The sequence below is a fragment of the Ascaphus truei genome, chromosome 10 (assembly GCF_040206685.1).
Source record: "Ascaphus truei isolate aAscTru1 chromosome 10, aAscTru1.hap1, whole genome shotgun sequence".
Classification (NCBI taxonomy): Eukaryota; Metazoa; Chordata; class Amphibia; order Anura; family Ascaphidae; genus Ascaphus; species Ascaphus truei.
This window is the reverse complement of record NC_134492.1, coordinates 57,179,579-57,201,583: the sequence shown is the minus strand read 5'-3', so window position 1 is coordinate 57,201,583 and position 22,005 is coordinate 57,179,579. Positions and strand designations below refer to the sequence as shown.

The window sequence follows — 22,005 nt, the reverse complement described above, 5'->3', positions numbered from 1 at the left end:
ACAATACTGCAGAGTATCTGCACTTCGAACCTCCAGAGCTCCATCCCCTGTAACTCCTCCACTGCTGGCCCCAGAGCATAAGAAAGAAACTAGTGGTGCTGCGTCTGATTAACCCGGTTGAACCAGAGTTTCCTGCACGTGAAGAAGGTTCTTAACCGTTCTGGGATAGAGAAAGATGGCTGCCTACAGGAAGCTAATGGTATGCAGGTCAGGAAGCAAATTACATTTCTCAGTTATACCCTGAGGGGAGACCACCTGGTTTATATAAAGGGTCGCAGGTAAATTAGTGCGGTATACCTGGTATACACATTGCTTGCAGGCTTCTCTGACAGAGAAAGGGTTAAAAAAAAGTGGGGCGAACCCAATTTTACGAGAGAGAGAAAGAGAAAGAACAAGGAAAAAAAGAGTCATAATGAATGAAAATGTAATAAATTAGTCTCGGGTCCCAGGGTGGGGGGGGGGGGGAGGCGGGGGTGGATGGGGAAAATGATGATCTGCCTCACACGTCGTCGTCTGTCTTAATTATGTGAAAGAGTGTGACGTTGAAGAGCACCTGGTGTCCGTTATTCCAGGCGTAGAGGGTGCGGTCCCTGGCGTTGTAATCCAACATGGATATGTGAAAGTACTGGTTGTGGAACGGGATGTCCGTGTACTCGTACGAGGAGGATTTGGTGGAGTACGAGTAGAAGACCTTGGCCCCCGTGAGATGGGAGTTGGTGACGTATAACGTGCCGCAGATCATGAAGGACTCGCCGGCGCTCCTCTTGGGGTATCCGGTACTCCAGCTCTTCACCACCTCCAGCGTGTCCTGCCGCAGCTGGCTGATCACAATGTTGCCTGCATTCTGGTTGGTGGCGTAGACGGCCCACAGCCCAAACTCATCGGCCATCAGATCGATGTCGGAGTAGCCGCCCCAGGTGTACGGGTAGACGTTATTGAAGCCGGCGTTGTCTAAGCTGCGCTGTGCCAGCACCCGCCCCGTGCCGAAGCTGTACTTGATAATGATGTTGCTCTGGTACTTGTTGAAGAAGAGCGAGCCATTGTACACCAGGTGGCTGGTTCCGGCCCATTTGAAGGGCAAGTTGTAAGTCCTGGATTCGGCCCCCGTGACGAAATCGGCCAGAGACTTGTATTCACGCACAATCCTGCTGGTTGTGAAGCCTTCCATGTACCAGACCTGGGAACAGAGGAGAGTCCGGGCATTAATTTTACTATTATTATTTAATATTACTGTGCTAGTATACAGAGCTTATACTGAGATTTCCAAACATCATCGTCTTCTCCAATCTTAAAGGTTTGCAAAGCGCCGTACACTATAATTCCCATATGTTGGTTACATAGTTACATAGTGACATAGTAGATGAGGTTGAAAAAAGACATACGCCCATCAAGATAAACCTATGCTAAATGTAGACGACAGATAATTTATCCTATATTTGTATTTACACTATATCCAGAGGAAGGCAAACACAAAACCCCAAGTTGAGTTATCTAGAACAGAGGTTCTCAACTCCAGTCCTCTAGCACCACCAACAGTCCAGGTTTTAAGGACACCCCCTGGTTGAGCACAGGTGGTTCAGTCAAAATGATTGAGCCACCTGTGCTAATGAGAGGAGAGCCTCAGAACCTGGACTGTTAGTGATCCTTGAGGTTTGGAGTCGGGAATCTCTGCTCTAGAACGTATCGCAACTTACAACCGATCTGCTCTTCTCCCAGACTAAGGGTGTGTGGAACTGGGGCACGAGGTCGCCAACCAGGACAAATGTGCCCCGTTGGAGTCAGGAAAAAAACTCAAAGTTTGCGGGTGATTCGCTAACCCTTAACCCAACAATGAGCGTTGGAATTTCGTGTAACTTGTGAAATCCTGGAAACTCGCTGGATTCGCTTCCTGCCGAGACTGTAGATAGTGGACACAATGCATCTGCCGATATTTCTCGGCAAGATTGCGAAATCTAAGGATAATTTGGGGAAATGATTAGCGCTGAGCGCGGTGAAACGTTTTGAAGGGAATTGGAATAAGAGGGGATGGGGGGTAGGGGGAGGGTCAATGCTTACGAATATAGCAAATTCGTCCAGGACTGATACAGCTATTAGACAGGGGTGGCCAACGTCAGTGCTCATGGTCCAGCAACAGGTCAGGTTTTCAGGATATCCCTGCATCAGCAAATGTGGCTCAATCTGTCCCTGCATCAGCACAGGTGGCTCAATCAGAGGCTCAATCTTTGACAGGCAATGGTTGAGCCACCTGTGCTGAAGCTGGGATGTCCTGAAAACCTGGCCTGTTGGGTGGGGGGAGGCTTGAGGACTGGAGTTGAGCCCCGCTGGCGTAGAACACGCCGTGGGAGAGCGTATCTAATATACAGGTCGATACACTGTACAGGTCGCGATGCACCGGCCATCTTTATGCAGCAATCTCTATTTCAGGGGTCTCAACTCCAGTGCTCAAGGGCCACCAACAGGTGAGGTTTTCAGTATGTCCCTCCTTCAGCACAGGTGGCTCAATCAGTGGCTCAGTCAAAGACTGAGTATACCTGTGCTGAAGCGGTGCCTGCTTGAGCCACCTGTGCTGAAGCAGGGACATCCTGAAAACCTGACCTGTTGTTGGCCCTTGAGAACTGGAGTGTGCCACCCCTGTACTAGACCTATAAACAAAGATGCCCGCACCCGGTTATATACGGCTGAATATATTCTTGTTTTTAGATCCCGTAAAGTACCAACACACACCCGATTGTTTTTATCCGACGCTACCGGGTCCATCATCCACGCCCCGAACCGGGGCCCAGACTTCTTCACCGTCACCGGTCCGGTAATTTTCATCAGCTTCCCACACGCTGCAAGAAACAGAAACATAGAGATGTGGATTGCAAGCTCTGCGGGGCAGAGACTTCCTTTCAGATGGTCGGATTTGATATTCGTTGCACTTATTAACATTGTAAATCCCCTATTGTCACTTTTGTAAAGCGTTGCGCACATTTTATATAGATACTATGATTATTTGTATAGCACCAACATACGCCGCAGCGTGGTACAATGAGGGGGCGATGTGTATTACAGAAACAGAATGACATACACATAAGGACACGCAGATACAGGAGGTAAGGAGGGTCCTGATCTTGGGAGCTTGCAATCTAGAGGAGGTAAGGGGCAATATTGGAACAAAAGGTAAAGTGGCTGCTCATTGTGGGACGGAGTATATAATGGTATGGAGTATGGTCCAGCCGCTCAGCTGGTCCCATTAATGTTTGTGTGGATGTTAGGGGTGTCAGCATTGAGTTTGGCCCAGCTGCACAGGTGGGGTATCTGGGAGTATAAATGCCTGACAGCTGGGGGAGAGTCTGCTGGTGCGGGGCAGCGAATGCCAGAGAGCGCGGGCAGCGCGGGAGACGTCTTGTAAGCGGGAGTGAGGGGAAGTGATAAGGCAGATATAAATATATATACATACATGCTGTATACAAAGAGTGTTATCCCAGCACGGGGGGGAGTATACGGTAAAGGATGGGGCTGGGTATACAGAGAGTGTTATCCCAGCACGGGGTGGAGTATACGGTAAAGGATGGGGCTGGGAAAGGCACAAGAGGATTCTAAATATGGAAAACATCCAGCGAATTATACTCTGGGGCCCAAAGTCCGGCGCACCCGCATGCCCCAAGACTTTAGGAATCGTGACCGTGTAACCGTTTCCCCCCACAGTGATGGGAATGGGAGAGGGCTTCACGCTCTCATGGCGTTGAACGAGATCTCCCCCTAGGAAATGAGCAAACGTAGCATGCCGTGCCGATGCTGTGCTGATATCCGTGCCGTGTTGATGCCGTGCTGATATCCGTGCCGTGCCGGTGCCCGCACCGTGCTGATGCTCGTGCCGTACCGATGCTGTGCTGATGCTCGTGCCGTACCGATGCTCGTGCCGTACCGATGCTCGTGCCGTACCGATGCTCGTGCCGTACCGATGCTCGTGCCGTACCGATGCTCGTGCCGTGCCGATGCTCGTGCCGTACCGATGCTCGTGCCGTACCGATGCTCGTGCCGTACCGATGCTCGTGTCGTACCGTACCGATGCTCGTGCCGTACCGATGCTTGTGCCGTGCTGTACCGTTGCTCGTGCCGTGCCGATGCTCATGCCTATGCTCGTGCCATACGATGCTCGTGCCGTACCGATGCTCGTGCTGTACCGATGCTCGTGCCGTACCGATGCCCGTGCTGTACCGATGCTCGTGCTGTGCCGATGCTCATGCCTATGCTCGTGCCATACGATGCTCGTGCCGTACCGATGCCCGTGCTGTACCGATGCTCGTGCCGTGCCAATGCTCGTTACGATGCTCATGCCGTGCTGTACCGATGCCCGTGCTGTACCGATGCTCGTGCCGTACCGATGCCCGTGCTGTACCGATGCTCGTGTCGTGCCGATGCTCGTGCCTATGCTCATGCCATACGATGCTCGTGCCGTGCCAATGCTTGTGCCGATGCTCGTGCCGTGCTGTACCGATGCTCGTGCCGTGCCAATGCTCGTGCCGTACCGATGCTCATGCCGTGCCAATGCTCGTGCCGTACCGATGCCGTGCTGATGCCGGCACCGTGCTGATAACCGCACTATGCTGACGCCCACGCCGTGCCGAAGCCTGCACCATGTGGATGCTTGTGCCGATGCCCATGCCAGCGCCCTGCCGTTACCTGTGCCGTGCTGATGCCTGCGCCGTGTCGATGCCCGCACCATGCCAGGTACAGATGTAGCAGAGGTTATTGCATCTGTCATCGTGCAGTGAGGCGTTAAATATCGCTCATTCGCCACACACCTCCATTCAATGAAATGGCAAATGGCAAATGGCGCAATAACGAGTTGAAACCCGCACTGGCGGTAACGCATTGGCGAACGATAACGGGCGCAATAGTGTTGGCAACGTCTAAAGTCATAATCTGCTAAATGTTTCACAGACAATATACTTACAAGTCTATAATTCCTCCTATTACCCCATATAGCCGCTCCCTATAACTCCCCCTATTACCCCATATAACCCCTCATATAACTACTCCTATTACCCCATATAACCCCTCCCTATAAATCGTCCTATTACCCCATATAACCTCTCCCTATAACTCCTCCTATTACCCCATATACCCCCTCCCTATAACTCCTCCAGGATGGGCTGCACGTGAGCTCCTGCAGGGGAGCCAGGATGGCCTTAGACCCAGGGGTTGGTGGCTGTGAGTTGGAGATGGAAGTAGGAGAGGCTGCAGGCTGCAGCAGTGGTGTAGGCCTTGGTGAGGCTGAATGCAAGGTACAGGAGAGTTTGGAGAGAAAGGAAAGAGCAGAACAGAATCTGCTTAAGAAAGAAGAGAAACGAGCTTTATTGCGGAGGTATAACAGAAAGGTAGAAGAATTGGAAATAGAAAATGACAGAAATGTCGTGTTTCTGAGAGAGATGTGCACAAGAAGCAAATACATCGTCTGCATGATGAACTAACCCGATTGGAAGGTGAGATTGTTAAAATAGCAGTGGTTCCAGTCAAACAGAAATGTTCCCTTTCAAAAACAATTGAAATGCTAACCCACAGTACAGAGTAAAATGCAGAGCAAAGTGCTGAGCAGGGTGCAGAGCAAAATGCAGAGCAAGGCGCAGATTAATGTTGTGGAACAAGAGGCCCGAACTCCAGTAAGAGTCACATTAAAAGTTCTCAAGAAAAGACAAGTTTGGTGACGCCTAAAAGAAGTGGGAGAGAAACTAGATCCCAGAACAAGTCTGCAATGTCTGAAGATAAAACAGAGAACTTATCCCAGGAAAACTCTGATTCAGATCCTAACAGTTTAAATCAATCAACTGCCAAGAAAAACCAAAAGGTTAAAGCTGCTAAAGAAAAGAAAGCAAAGGACCGGCGGCTAAAGGTTTCTACAGAAGAAGGTAACAGCCCTGGAATAGGGTCCAAAGACTTCAGGGAAGGGGACTCACCTCAGGGTGTATCAGACTGTGAGCAAGGATCTGTTCCACAGCTTCCAGCATCCCAGGGGTTAATAGCAGAAGCAGCAGAAAATTTGGTTAACAGCTCATTACAAGCAAAGTAAGCAGCAGACACCTGTGATGTTGGGTTATCTCAGACTCCCACGCTGGGAGAGGTCATGGAAATTACAGGGAACTCTGAAGAGCAACAAAGTGAGAATCTAGAAACTCTGAGAGGAGATCAGCTGGAAATAGAGTTTTTACCTGAGAGCAGTGAGCCAGAGAACCCATGCTCACCTGGACTTACAGAACCACCCCCCTGCTTATTAGCAGGTCCTGTGATTCAGAACTCTGAGAGTGGAGAACAGCAGGTGGTAATTAGCAGCAATGGAGATAGCATTAACCCTGTAGTGCCTGGGAGTGAAATTAAGGTTGTGGAGACTGAAATTGCTGCTCCTATCCAGATAGTTTCTGATAATAGAGTGGCCCAATCAGAAGATGGGGAAAAGCAAAGTAATGGTATTAAGGTAACCCCAGTTCATACAGCACCCCCCTCGGTCTGGAGGGGGAGATCCTTTGTGAGCACTGTGGCCAGAATTGTTCAACCTTTTAAAAGGGGTTATGATTTAAAGTTGAGGTATAAATGCAGTGAGATGAAGCCTGACAGGATTTTTGTTGGAAAACATCTATTAAAGAATCCTTGGTCTTCAGAGCAGATGAAATGTATGCACTTATCCATGTTTCAGGCTCCTGTGAGTATGATGTCAGCTTTAAGAAACCTCAGACTATGGAGTATTTCTGGACAAGATATGAGAGTCTAAAAAATACTGAATTATGGAAATCCTTTGTTGCTATTCCTGTGTCCAAACCAGAAACAAAATCTGTACCAATTCTCTTCAGACATGAATCAGTCCCAATATCAGATATTCTGATATAGCTTGGCAGACAATGTGAAGTACTGGCTCCACCTACAAGAATTATGGATAAAGAAGACATCTGGATTGGAGGTTGGAAAGTGCAAATTAGACTTTGGCGACATGGCAATGTTACAAAGCATTTGCCCAACTCTTTCTTCATAGGAAAGGAATTTTTTTTCCTATGGTCAGCCAACCTTGTGCCATAGATATGGTTCAGCCAGGCACTTAAGTATTTCCTTTGATGTTCTAAAATGCAGTCTGTGGGCCACGAGAGAACAAGTTGTACAAAGATTAAATGTAATCTATGTGGTCAATTTGGACATTCCTATCGGAGTTGTGCAGAAGCATGGCACAATATTTCAGGAATATGGGAACAGGAAGGGGATTTTGAAAAAAATGAAGCACGTTTTGATCGTGCCTTGAAAGTGGCTGACAGAATTTGTTCAGATCAGCCTGGGAAAGGAGTTTGCCCAGATCCACCTGTGGACAAAGTTCGCCTAGATCTAATGTCAGATGAAGAATTTACAGACTGTGTAGACATGGCCCAAGGAATATTAGAAGATCCCTTAGAGGGAACCTTCTTAAACTCACTGGAAGAAGAATTCACAGATTGTGTTGACATAGGCCAAGGAATATTAGAAGATACTTTTAGAGAGAACCTCCTCAAACTCACGTCCAGAAGGAAAACAGTCTGAGGATACAATGGAGGAACTTGCCAAGAGTATAATCCTGATGGGTGGTAAAGATAAAAACAGAATGCAGAACTGGATACAGCCTAGAAGAAGGAAGGTTACAGTAAAAACACTTGGAGGGACTCTTCGACTTCCACCAGGTCCTGCTGGTAAGGTTCTTCCGGTGCCTGTAAAGAAACGTTTTTCTGCTCTTATGAAGGATTGGGGTTCAAGAGTGGAAGACCCTGATGACATAGAGGAACTTTCCTTATCTGAAGAGGAGCATAATATGGATATTTCCATAGTGAAAGACTCAGACATGATCCCACCTTCAGTGGCCACTAAGAGGTTTGGGTCATTGGGGGATAATGTGGGGAAAAAGAAAAAGTTATACGGTGTGTGTGGGGGGGGGGGGGGGTTGGCTTAAAATGCTTGTTTATAAACTAATCCCTTAAAGGTAGCAGCTATTCATGTGGTAGTCAGGGCTTTTATTTAGTTTCAAATAAAAATGTGTATAAAGGAATGTGAAGTTGCTGTTGAGAGGAGAAAGGTTGGAACAAATGCTGAGTTAATATTTATATAGTGTAAGTTCGTACATATTGTGCAGTTTTTGGTTTGTAAAGTGATTTGTGAAATATAATGTTGGAATTATTTTTTTCAATAAAAAGAGTTCCTCCTATTACCCCATATAAACCCTCCCTATAACTCCTCCTATTGCCCCATATAACCCCTCCCTATAACTCCCCCGGGTACCCCATATAACCGCTCCATGTAAATCCTCCTATTGCCCCATATAACCTTTCCCTATAACTCCTCCTATTACCCCATATAACCAGGGCCGTCTTAACGTATGGGCACGCTGGGCAGTTTCCCGGGGGCCCCACAGCATAATGGGGTCCCACGCGCCCGGCCCATGCGTGCCCACCAATGCTCTCCCCCCGCCCGGCACCCCGGCTCCACTCGCTCTCCCCCTGCCCGGCACCCCGGCTCCCTCTTAGGGTTGCCAGGTGTCCGCTATTTGGTTCCCCTGTCCGGTAAAATATGAGAGATAATACCGTACATGGAATTGAGCAGGGCTGCTACTGCTAGGGGGCTGGGCAGCTTCTGATTGGTTGCTGCTGTGTAATTCAGCCAATCGGGAGGTGGCAGGAGCCAGGGGGTGGGGCAAAAGAGCGGAGGAAAAGCATGCAGCAAAGAGGTGAGGCTGTATGTGTCTCAGTGTGTGTCTGTCTATCTGTGTCCTGTCTGTATATGTGTGTGTGTCTCAGTGTCCTGCCTGTATGTATGTTTCAGTGTCCTGCCTGTGTGTGTGTCTCAGTGTGTGTCTGTCTATCTGTGTCCTGTATGTGTGTATGTGTGTCTCAGTGTGTGTGTGTGTGTGTGTGTGTGTGTGTGTGTGTGTGTGTGTGTGTGTGTGTGTGTGTAACAGGGGACTTATCCCTGTTCACAAATGTGCCTCTAATCCAGCAGTGTGGTGGTTAACTGCTGGTAGTCAATTAGCTAACACCACCTGGCTGATTACAGGTGTTAGAAAAAGCCTGCCTCTGAGACAGGAAGGGAGATTCCTTAGTCCACAACTGGGCTGAACCAAGGAAGGGCAGATGTCTTGAGCAGCAAGCTGACAACAAGACAAAGGGGACAAGATTCTAAACTTGGAGCTGGACATTGCCTTAGCACACAACGGTGCGGATCCAAGAGAGCAGAGAAGCTTCCCCTACAACAACCCAGCTAACAGATAAGACTTTTCTTATAAGACTATTATCTATGTCTATCTATATATATAAATGTCTCTATGATTTGGGCTGGTGAATCGCTGGGCTAACCATGCAGTTAAAGAGAACTGGATCACAAGTGTATATATACTCCAGAGTGGAGCGGATTTTGTTTGCTGATTTACATGTTTGCTGTGTTTAAAGCAACAGGCGCAATAAAGCCTTATTTTAATTTCACCTTAAAACAGTCTCCATTGCGTACCTCTGAACACGTCTCTTACAGTGTGTCTGTCTATCTGTCTGTGTCCTGTGTCCTCCCTGTATATGTGTGTGCCTCAGTGTGTGTGTGTTTGAGTGAGTGAGTGAATGTCTCAGTGTGTGTGTGTGTATCTCTGTGTGTGTGTGTATCTCTGTGTGTGTGTGTGTGTATATGTCTCAGTATGTCCGGTGTCCCTAGGGGAAATCTCATTGGTCCCTTGGGCCGCCCGCCCCCGCACACCTCTCATTGGACTGAGGCGGAGTGACGGGCCACACACACACACACACACACACACACACACACACACACACACACACACACACACACACACACACACACACACACACACACGGTAGGGGGGGGTGTTACATACATTAGCTTGGGGCGCGCCCCCTTGGGGGGGCGCACGATGATTATGTAGGGGGGGCGCGAGCAGCTGCTTCTATGTCTGCTTCTATGTCTGTGTCTTGCAGAGGGGGCGGGGCCTGCAGAGGGGGCGGGGCCAGAAGATCCGTGCTGCTGCTTCTATGTCTGTGTCTTGCAGAGGGGGCGGGGCCAGAAGGTCCGTGCTGCTGCTTCTATGTCTGTGTCTTGCAGAGGGGGCGGGGCCAGAAGCTCCGTGCTGCTGCTTCTATGTCTGTGTCTTGCAGAGGGGGCGGGGCCAGAAGATCCGTGCTGCTGCTTCTATGTCTGTGTCTTGCAGAGGGGGCGGGGCCAGAAGATCCGTGCTGCTGCTTATATGTCTGTCTTGCAGAGGGGGCGGGGCCAGAAGATCCGTGCTGCTGCTTCTATGTCTGTGTCTTGCAGAGGGGGCGGGGCCTGCAGAGGGGGCGGGGCCAGAAGATCCGTGCTGCTGCTTCTATGTCTGTGTCTTGCAGAGGGGGCGTGGCCAGAAGATCCGTGCTGCTGCTTCTATGTCTGTGTCTTGCAGAGGGGGCGGGGCCAGAAGGTCCGTGCTGCTGCTTCTATGTTTGTGTCTTGCAGAGGGGGCGGGGCCTGCAGAGGGGGCGGGGCCAGAAGATCCGTGCTGCTGCTTCTATGTCCGTGTCTTGCAGAGGGGGCGGGGCCAGAAGATCCGTGCTGCTGCTTCTATCGCTCTCCGCCCGCCCGGCACTGCTCGCTCTCCGCCCGGCTCCGCTCGCTCTCCCCCCGCCCGGCACCCCGGTTCCGCTCGCTCTCCCCCCGCCCAGCACCCCGGCTCTGCTCGCTCTCCCCCCGCCCGGCACTGCTCGCTCTCCGCCCGGCTCCGCTCGCTCTCCCCCCGCCCGGCACCCCGGCTCTGCTCGCTCTCCCCCCGCCCGGCACCCCGGCCCCGCTCGCTCTCCCCCCCGCCCGGCACCCCGGCTCCGCTCGCTCTCCCCCCGCCCGGCACCCCGGCTACGCTCGCCCTCCGCCCGCCCGGCACCCCGGCTCCACTCGCTCTCCCCCCGCCCGGCACCCCGGCTCCGCTCGCTCTTCCCCCCGCCCGGCACCCCGGCTCCACTCGCTCTCCCCCCGCCCGGCACCCCGGCTCCGCTCGCTCTCCCCCCGCCCGGCACCCCGGCTCCGCTCGCTCTCCCCCCGCCCGGCACCCCAGCTCCGCTCGCTCTCCCCCTTCCCGGCACCCCGGCTCGTGTCACAACCGCTCGCAGCCTAGCAGTGCAGCACTTCCGGTGCCTGCTGCTGCTAGTGAGCGTGTGGGAGGCTGGGAGCGGCAGTGTAGGCCGGGCCCCTAATGTTGTTAAGATGACCCTGCATATAACACTCTCTATAACTCCTCCTATTACACCATATAACCTCTCCCTATAACTCCTCCTATTACCCCATATAACCGCTCCCTATAACTTCTCCTATTACCCCATATAACCGCTCCCTATAACTCCTCCTATTACCCATATAACCCCTCCCTATAACTCCTCCTATTACCCCATATAACCGTCCCTATAACTCCTCCTATTACCCCATATAACCGCTCCCTATAACTCCTCCTATTACCCCATATAACCGCTCCTTATAACTCCTCCTATTACCCCATATAAACGCTCCCTATAACTACTCCTACCGACCCTCCCAAATCCCAAGCCCACTGATATGAGAACAGAATAGAAGTTTCTAAAGAGTTTAAAGACATTTAACTGCCACAGGCCGCTAAGCTCCAAAAGTATCTTCACCGCTGAGGTTTGCTTTAAAAGATTGAGGCACCAAGAAATCAGATTAGTCAGGTTTCCCAGAATAATTCACTTAAAATGACTAATTGTCTCAGCCGACGATCGGATTTGCAACGTGTCTCATACAAGCAAAATGCACGATGCTCCTAATGCGCACGTCTCTAATAGATAAATAGCAACACTTCATTAAGAGAAGATCACGTTCCTAATTTTAATTGACTTGCTCAACACAGAGATACAAATATATACACCTCGTCCTCCTCCCCCCAGAGTCCCTTCCTCGTGCTGAGCTCTGGTAACATATGAGGGTGCCTATCCCTGAGCCTCAGCGCGCCTCCGCACTGTTTGGGGACTATGTCCCAGGCCTAAGGGTGCCTATCCCTGAGCCTCAGCGCGCCTCCGCACTGTTTGGGGCACTATGTCCCAGGCCTAAGGGTGCCTTTCCCTGAGCCTCAGCGCGCCTCCGCACTGTTTGGGGCACTATGTCCCAGGCCTAAGGGTGCCTATCCCTGAGCCTCAGCGCGCCTCCGCACTGTTTGGGGCACTATGTCCCAGGCCTAAGGGTGCCTATCCCAGAGCCTCAGCGCGCCTCCGCACTGTTTGGGGCACTATGTCCCAGGCCTAAGGGTGCCTATCCCTGAGCCTCAGCGCGCCTCCGCACTGTTTGGGGCACTATGCCCAGGCCTAAGGGTGCCTATCCCTGAGCCTCAGCGCGCCCCCGCACTGTTTGGGGCACTATGCCCAGGCCTAAGGGTGCCAATCCCTGAGCCTCAGTGCGCCTCCGCACTGTTTGGGGCACTATGTCCCAGGCCTAAGGGTGCCTATCCCTGAGCCTCAGCGCGCCTCCGCACTGTTTGGGGCACTATGTCCCAGGCCTAAGGGTGCCTATCCCTGAGCCTCAGCGCGCCTCCGCACTGTTTGGGGCACTATGTCCCAGGCCTAAGGGTGCCTATCCCTGAGCCTCCGCGCGCCTCCGCATTGTTTGGGGCACTATGCCCAGGCCTAAGGGTGCCTATCCCTGAGCCTCAGCGCGCCTCCGCACTGTTTGGGGCACTATGTCCCAGGCCTAAGGGTGCCTATCCCAGAGCCTCAGCGCGCTTCCGCACTGTTTGGGGCACTATGCCCAGGCCTAAGGGTGCCTATCCCTGAGCCTCAGCGCGCCTCCGCACTGTTTGGGGCACTATGTCCCAGGCCTAAGGGTGCCTATCCCAGAGCCTCAGCGCGCTTCCGCACTGTTTGGGGCACTATGTCCCAGGCCTAAGGGTGCCTATCCCTGAGCCTCAGCGCGCTTCCGCACTGTTTGGGGCACTATGCCCAGGCCTAAGGGTGCCTATCCCTGAGCCTCAGCGCGCCTCCGCACAGTTTGGGGCACTATGTCCCAGGCCTAAGGGTGCCTATCCCTGAGCCTCAGCGCGCCTCCGCACTGTTTGGGGCACTATGTCCCAGGCCTAAGGGTGCCTATCCCTGAGCCTCCGCGCGCCTCCGCACAGTTTGGGGCACTATGTCCCAGGCCTAAGGGTGCCTATCCCTGAGCCTCAGCGCGCCTCCGCACAGTTTGGGGCACTATGTCCCAGGCCTAAGGGTGCCTATCCCTGAGCCTCAGCGCGCCTCCGCACTGTTTGGGGCACTATGTCCCAGGCCTAAGGGTGCCTATCCCTGAGCCTCAGCGCGCCTCCGCACAGTTTGGGGCACTATGTCCCAGGCCTAAGGGTGCCTATCCCTGAGCCTCAGCGCGCCTCAGCACAGTTTGGGGCACTATGTCCCAGGCCTAAGGGTGCCTATCCCTGAGCCTCTGCACGCCGGGCTGTCTGCCTCCTGCTCACCCCGCCTCTTTTGACAGCAGGTATGTCAGACCCCAACAGACGTCCATTCCAGTGCAAGAGGAGGCGGGGCCAGCAGGCGACAGGGAGTCCCATGTGCGGAGGTTCCAATGGGCAGTGAGGAGAAGCTGGGGGAGGGGACGGGACGTGTGTGATACTCGATGAAAGTACTTGTGTTGCTCAGGAATTCTAAGAAATCAACCTCATCCCTCCTCCTCTCACCCCCTTATCCCCCATCTCTCACCCTCCCATCACTTTCCTTTAATACCTTATGATGCCCCCAATTCTTCGCCTCTCTCCCCTTCTCCAACGTTCTTACTTTATCCTCACGCACCAACTGACTTCCTCTCTCCCTCTGTTTTCTGTGTTACCTTTATAGCTGCCTGACTCTCCTTGTCTGCCACCAGGCTATGTGCATTGTGATGTCACCAGATTCACAGCCTACCAGGTACAGCACCCAGTGGGCGACTCGCTTAGAGAACTTGTAATAACTCATTGAATTAATAATATAAAGTATCTAACACAGACACAAGCCTGCTCCTTAATCTCAACACATTTCTTGTGTGTGTGTGTGTGTGTGTGTGTGTGTGTGTGTGTGTGTGTGTGTGTGTGTGTATATATATATAAAAATTAGCGCCAAAAGGTGAACAATTGTGTACCAATAAATGACAATAAATGTTAATATATAGTTAACCTAAAAAATAATACCATTAATAGTGTACAGCAAGCAGCATTATACTAGACCAAACATATGGATACACAAGATAACATATAAAATATATAAAAGTCCAATGTCCAAACCCTATGTTGAGTCCTGACAAATAGCACCAGAACAATTGTACAGATCCCAGGGGTCCACGGCAGCTCTCACATGGAGTAACCAGCGCCACAGCAGATTCTATAGAAAAAACAAAACAGAGAGCGCACGCCCCATAGTGTAACACTGTAACATTTAATGCTGGGGAAGGGTGGATGGAGGGATTAAAAACACTCACAAAGTAAAGGTTAATATTAAGCAATATGTGATATATAATCACCCCCAGGCATGTCCAAACTGCAGCAGGGAGTCCGGATTCGCTGGAATAGGTCACTCACACAGCGCTGTCCCTCCGGTTCACTTGAAATCTTCCAAAGTCATTTGGTATCAGAGTTGGCCTTGAATTCACTGCATGTGCTCCCCGGCCGTAAAGGAGCACACAACGTGATGACGTAGTGTCGTAGGTTACGTCCCTGACGCGTTTCGTCGCAACAAATGCAACTTTATCAAAGGGAATGTCTCTGAACAAGATTAACAGTGTTTAAGTACTGGAGGGTCCCAAATTTGATTGGTTGATGGACTTAATGAAAGTCCCACCCCTAAATCTGATCGTAGCTACGGCTTGTATAGTTTAATTTACCCAAAGCAATTCAAGTTAACTATTTGTTATATAAATTGTTCTAAAGGTTTAAATGATTCATGGGATAAATAGACTCTCCAGTAACATAACAGTGCTATACATAAATGACATAGGATAATGATATATATACACCCACTGCCGCAATGAGTATAGCATACACTATATAGTTGATGAAATACCAAAATATAGGGAAGAGATATATAAGAAATATATGTAAAAATTATACAATACAAAACAACTTAAAAATATATAATATGTTACACTATTTAGTGCAAATTGCATATGCAACAATTTTATTCCACTTACTTAAAAACCTTTTCACTTCTAATATAGTTATTCAAATATTTCTTTATAAAAAAATCTTATATTAAACAATTATATAATATATTATCATAGGACAATAGTTAAGTATATATATAGAAATATAGAGGACCAAACTCTCAATTCTAATTATACTAGTGTGAAAACACACAAACCACAGTAAATGAAAATTAAAATTTAAAAACTGTAAAAATTAATCTAAAATGTCCACACGATTTATTGAGGGAAGGAAAAGGGGGGGGGGGAAGAGGGGGGGGAAATAAAGGGGGGGAGATTTAGGGGTGGGACTTTCATTTAGTCCATCAACCAATCAAATTTGGGACCCTCCAGTACTTAAACACTGTTAATCTTGTTCAGGGACATTCCCTTTGATAAAGTTGCATTTGTTGCGACGAAACGCGTCAGGGACGTAACCTACGACACTACGTCATCACGTTGTGTGCTCCTTTACGGCCGGGGAGCACATGCAGTGAATTCAAGGCCAACTCTGATACCAAATGACTTTGGAAGATTTCAAGTGAACCGGAGGGACAGCGCTGTTTGAGTGACCTATTCCAGCGAATCCTGGACTCCCTGCTGCAGTTTGGACATGCCTGGGGGTGATTATATATCACATATTGCTTATTATTTACCTTTACCTTGTGAGTGTTTTTAATCCCTCCATCCACCCTTCCCCAACATTAAATGTTACAGTGTTACACTATGGGGCGTGCGCTCTCTGTTTTTTTTTTATATATATATATATATATTTATTATATATACACACACTATTTATATAATGCCAACACTGTACCCGGCGCTTTATAAAATGACAATACAAGATAAATGACAAACAAAGGGAATAACACAAGTAAATAACAACATAAGGCAAAAGGAGACCGTGTCCCAAAGAGCTTACAATCTAAGTGTTATGTGGGGAGGTGTGCAAACACCGAGGGAGTAAAAGTGCATTATTAGAAGTGCAGTCAGTGAGGTTAACCTCCTCTGTAGAGGCTTGTTGCAGGTGCAGTAAATCAGCTAATCGGGCTGGTCTCCTGAGTGAGCAGGAGTATAACAGGCAGACAGAGGGCTGCACACAGAGAGATTGCTTTCCCCAGAGAAGGGGGAGAGAGCGCGACTTCTTCCCAGCCATGAGGAAGCTGGCTGGCACAGTCTCCTAGGCTTGCTGGATGTTGGTCGCAGAGCCTGCTGGGACTGCCTGGGTTGCACATCCAGGAAGAAACAAGGATGTGAGTCTGCTGTGGTAGCAGGGCTGTCCTGTCCAAGACATTGAATCCAGAGGGATTTCCAGGACTCTCGTGGGACCGAGTCCCAACAACAGATAAGGACTAAATAATGTATATTTGGGTGCCTAAGGACTGTTGATATTGTTTCTAACTGGGTGAGTTGTTTAAAGCGGAGAACCAGATTAGTTGGCCAGCGACAACCAGAGAGGGAACTGATGTTTAGTCTATTGATAGAAGTAGGCTTTACTTTTATGATTTGTTTTTCCTTAAAGGGACGGTGGGCCTATTAGTGTGTTATTTAACCCCTGTAAATCAATCTCATATAAAGAAATACAGAGTTTCCTGCCTTCATCTGGGACACAGGATCTTGCAAAGTGACGGCGGGATCACTAATTAATATATATATATATATATATATATATATATATATATATATATATATAACACTCACTGAGTTTCATCATACATAAACCCACACACTTACTAAGTTTCTTTATATCCAAACACGCGCACACACACACGGAGTTTCTTCATGTTCTCTGTCAACCGACTCTCCAATCCTAGAACCCTCTAATGTACACACGCTATATTCACACACACACATACCGTATATGCACACACATACGCACACAGACACTTACTGAGTTTCTTCATGCACTTTCGCAGCAGGATCTACAATCCCGGAAACCCTCTGGTGAACACACATACGCACACACACACATCTGCAATCCCAGAACCCCCTGATGTACACTCACGCACACATACACGCGCACAAACACACGAGTTTCTTCATGCACTCTCTCAGCTGGCGCTCTGATCCCAGAACCCTCTGATGTACACACACATATACACACTGTAACAGGGGAGTTATCCCTGTTCAGGTAATGTGCCTCTAATCCAGCAGTGTGGTGGTTAACTGCTGGTAGTCAATTAACAAACACCACCTGCCTGATTAGATGGCTTAGAAAAGCCTGTCATTTGAGACAGGAAGAGAGACTCCTTAGCTCACACCTGAGCCGAACTTGGAGACACTTGTCTTGAGCCTTGCCAGAAGAAACAGCAGAGCTGCTTTCAAGACACAGGGGAAACTTCTAAACCTGAATGCTGACAAACCCTGAAGAAAAGGTAGCAACCAGGGACAGAGAAGATTTTCCCTCCAAACCACAAGGAACAGATAAGACTTTTATTTCCAAGACTTTTTATATCTGTTCATTTCATGCTATATGTTTGGGGCTGGGAGACATGCTTATCTAAGGGAGTTGTGAACTGCATAGTATTTCACTAGAAATACTCCCAAGTGAATAGAAGCTTTGTTTACCCCTTGTTTGGATGGTTTCCTGATGTTAAGGAAACAGGCGCAATAAAAGGCTTATTTAATTTCACTATAATCAGTCTCCCTTGCATACCTCTGTGAGCGTCCGCCTACACACACATACACACTTACTGAGTTTCTTCATGCACTCTCGCAGCCGGCTCTCCAATCCCAGAACCCTCTAATGTACACACGCATACAAACACACACATACACACTTACTGAGTTTCTTCATGCACTCTCGCAGCCGGCTCTCCAATCCCAGAACTCTCTAATGTACACACACATACACACACACATATACACACTTACTGAGTTTCTTCATGCACTCTCGCAGCCGGCTCTCCAATCCCAGAACCCTCTGGTGAAGTTCCTCGTAGTCGAACGCTCCGACCTCCTGCTGGATGGCGGTGAGGATGCTGGTCAGATTGTTGATTTCCTCTTTGAACTGGGTGATGAGCCGGGCGTCCGTCTTATACTGTTCCAGGACGGGGATTAGCGGCAGGAGCTCGTCCATCTTCTCCTTCAGATCCTGCGGGAGACTTTCTTACTATACTTATGGGACCTCCATTCTCCAAAATGTGGCAAGCGATGTATATACTGTATATACTGTACGCAGAGCCGTATATATAGATGCAGTACGCAGAGCAGTGTGTATACCATACCAGTGTGTATACCATACCAGTGTGTGTATACAGTGTGCATACACAATACAGTGTGTATACCAGTGTGCAGAGCACTGTGTATATATACCAGTGTGCAGAGCACTGTGTATATACTAGTGTGTAGAGCGGTGTGTAAATACCAGTGTGTATATAACAGTGTGCAGAGCAGAGTGTATATACCAGTGTGCAGAGCACCGTGTATACCAGTGTGCAGAGCACTGTGTATATACCAGTGTGCAGAGCAGTGTGTGTATATACAAGTGTGCAGAGCAGTGTGTATATACCAGTGTGCAGAGCAGCGTGTATACCAGTGTGTAGAGCACTGTGTGTATACCAGTGTGCAGAGCAGTGTGTATACCAGTGTGCAGAGCAGCGTGTGTATATACCAGTGTGCAGAGCAGCGTGTGTATACCATTGCTCCGCAGTCTCACCTGGAAATGTTGGGTGAGTAACGTCTTCCGATCCTCCTCGATCTGTCGGAATTTCGCCCTCAGCCCTTTCATCTGAGTCTCCATCTTCTGCACGTACTGGAAGTCCCTCTCCGTGCGGAGGTTCAGCACCTCTATGGACTGCGACATATTCTGCACCTGCGGGGGGGGACACAGGGATTACTGGGGAGCGCGTGCAGAGCTGGGGGTGAGGAGGGGGGTGACGGGGATTACTAGGGAGAGCGCGCAGAGCTGGGGGGGATGAGGGGGGGACACAGGGATTACTGGGGAGAGCGCGCAGAGCTGGGGGGGACACAGGGATTACTGGGGAGAGCGCGCAGAGCTGGGGGGACACACAGGGATTACTGGGGAGCGCGCGAAGAGCTGGGGGACACACAGGGATTACTGGGGAGAGCGCGCAGAGCTGGGGGACACAGGGATTACTGGGGAGAGCGCGCAGAGCTGGGGGGACACACAGGGATTACTGGGGAGCGCGCGAAGAGCTGGGGGGGACACAGGGATTACTGGGGAGAGCGCGCAGAGCTGGGGGGGGGACACAGGGATTACTGGGGAGAGCACGCAGAGCTGGGGGGGACACAGGGATTACTGGGGAGAGCACGCAGAGCTGGGGGGACACACAGGGATTACTGGGGAGCGCGCGAAGAGCTGGGGGGGATACAGGGATTACTGGGGAGAGCGCGCAGAGCTGGGGGACACAGGGATTACTGGGGAGCGCGCGAAGAGCTGGGGGGACACAGGGATTACTAGGGAGCGCGCGAAGAGCTGGGGGGGACACAGGGATTACTGGGGAGCGCGCGAAGAGCTGGGGGGGATACAGGGATTACTGGGGAGAGCGCGCAGAGCTGGGGGACACACAGGGATTACTGGGGAGCGCGCGAAGAGCTGGGGGGGACAGGGATTACTGGGGAGCGCGTGCAGAGCTGGGGGGGGGACACAGATTACTGGGGAGCACGTGCAGAGCTGGGGGGGACACATGGATTACTGGGGAGCGTGCGCAGAGCTGGGGGACACACAGGGATTATTGGGGAGCGGGGGGGAAACAGGGATTATTGGGGAGCGCGTGCAGAGCTGGGGGATACAGGGATTACTGGGGAGCGTGTGCAGAGCTGGGGGACACAGGGATTACTGGGGAGAGCGCGCAGAGCTGGGGGACACACAGGGATTACTGGGGAGCGCGTGAAGAGCTGGGGGGGACAGGGATTACTGGGGAGCGCGTGCAGAGCTGGGGGGGGGACACAGATTACTGGGGAGCACGTGCAGAGCTGGGGGGGACACATGGATTACTGGGGAGCGTGCGCAGAGCTGGGGGACACACAGGGATTATTGGGGAGCGGGGGGGAAACAGGGATTATTGGGGAGCGCGTGCAGAGCTGGGGGATACAGGGATTACTGGGGAGCGTGTGCAGAGCTGGGGGACACAGGGATTACTGGGGAGTGCGCGCAGAGCGGGGGGGGGGACACATGGATTACTGGTGAGCGTGCGCAGAGCTGGGGGACACACAGGGATTATTGGGGAGCGTGCACAGAGCTGGGGGGACACACTGGGATTACTGGGGAGCGCATGCAGAGCTGAGGGGGACATGGGAATTACTGGGGTGCGCGTGCTGCTGGGGGACACACACACGGGTATTACTGGGGAGAACTCGCAGATCTGGGGGGGAAACACGGGGATTACTGGGGAGCGCGCGCAGATCTGAGGGGGGACACAGGAATTACTGGGGAGCGCGCGCAGTGCTAGGGGACACACAGGGAATACCAGGGAGTGCACGCAGAGCTGGGAGTCACATAGATTATTGGGGAGGGTGTGCAGAGCGGGGTGGGGGGTCACGTAATTATTGGGGAGCACGTGCAGAGCCGGGGGGTCACGTAGATTATTGGGGAGCACGTGCAGAGCCGGGGGGGGGGGGTCACGTTGATTATTGGGGAGCATGTGCAGAGCCGGGGGGGGGTCACGTTGATTATTGGGGAGCACGTGCAGAGCCGGGGAGAGGGTAGAAGGAGGCACAGGGATTCGTGAGGAACACACAAATTAGCGTGTGCAGAGCCAGGACCGGGGACTCACACAGGTAGCACACACCGAGGGAGGGGGGAGGACACTGCTGGGATATTCAGTGCTGTGTGAATATTATTTGAGCTGAATATTCAGGAGTTATTTAGCCTTTGTTTGCATGCAGCTGGCGTCAAGTATCTGCTATCTTCTCACCTGCTGTCTAATTTCTGAGGTCAGACTTCCTCTAACATCATTTTCTATACAGCAGCTGAGCCAGAGAGGTATAGAGGAGCTGGACTGCACTGAAAGCACTCGGCCATTGAACGCCATCTCTGCTTTGCATGTTATTATCTTGTTTTGCAACACGTCTCTGGCCAGTGGAAGGGTTACCGCCTCCATCTCTTTGCTTTACAGAGATGGATGTCTGGAGATGGTTACATGCAGTAGATTGATGGCTCGTGTCTGCTGCAGAAGTCAGCACACTGGGACCTTATGGGTATATGGCCCCTCCGGCACTGAGGATGTCTCACACGTCAGCGAAACCCCATTAATCTGGTCAGTGTTCCTCAGTCCTTCTCAATGCATCTTAGGAATTTGTGCTGCAGTGTTACATCAAATGTATTACCCCCCTGTCCTGCTCCACACCTGGTCAAACTTGGTGTAGATCGGAAGTAGAGGGTGAATGTCATGATGCTGTTAGGTTAAGAGACGCAGCAGGGGTGAGGGCTTTCACTGTGTGTACACAAGGGGTGGGAGATAGTTCCCTTCACAGCTCAAGTCAGTTATGATGCCACCACCCCCCATTACCGCCAGGTTGGAGGCTAACGCCACCTTCACACAAGAAGCCAACTCTAACAAGGTCCCCTGGTGGTCCAGGCACGTCATTGTGTCCCTGCAGTGATGAATGAAAAAGAGAAATGGGCACTGCAGTCGCGGGAAAATGAGGCTGGTCATGGGTATAATTAAATGACTTTATTGGGCATAAGAGCCAAAATTAAAACAGCACAAGGATCCCCTGACGCGTTTCCTGCCTCGTAGGGCGCTTTATGAAAGGGTGATCAGGTTTGGACAAATGATGCGTTATATAGTGCATCCCCTCAGCCAGGTGTCTCCACTCTGATCAGTGATTGCAGCACCAGGTGGTAATTAAGGCCCGTTCTATAGCGCCGGGCGTGTGCTACGCCGGGCG

General features: G+C 50.9%; 1 protein-coding gene across 3 annotated transcripts in view; it reads right to left on the bottom strand.

Moving 5' to 3' along the window:
* Window positions 1-344: 344 nt before the first annotated feature.
* OLFM3 (olfactomedin 3) overlaps window positions 345-22,005 on the bottom strand; it is a 148,566-nt gene continuing 126,905 nt past the window's right edge. For all 3 annotated transcript variants that reach the window (XM_075617013.1, XM_075617012.1, XM_075617014.1), the window contains exons 3-6: window positions 18,809-18,964; window positions 18,025-18,244; window positions 2,725-2,831; window positions 345-1,177 (exon numbers count right to left, since the gene is read on the bottom strand). In XM_075617013.1, the coding sequence (XP_075473128.1) occupies window positions 500-1,177; window positions 2,725-2,831; window positions 18,025-18,244; window positions 18,809-18,964 (1,161 nt within the window). In that variant the 3' untranslated portion in view covers window positions 345-499. The remainder of the gene's footprint in view (window positions 1,178-2,724; window positions 2,832-18,024; window positions 18,245-18,808; window positions 18,965-22,005) is intronic.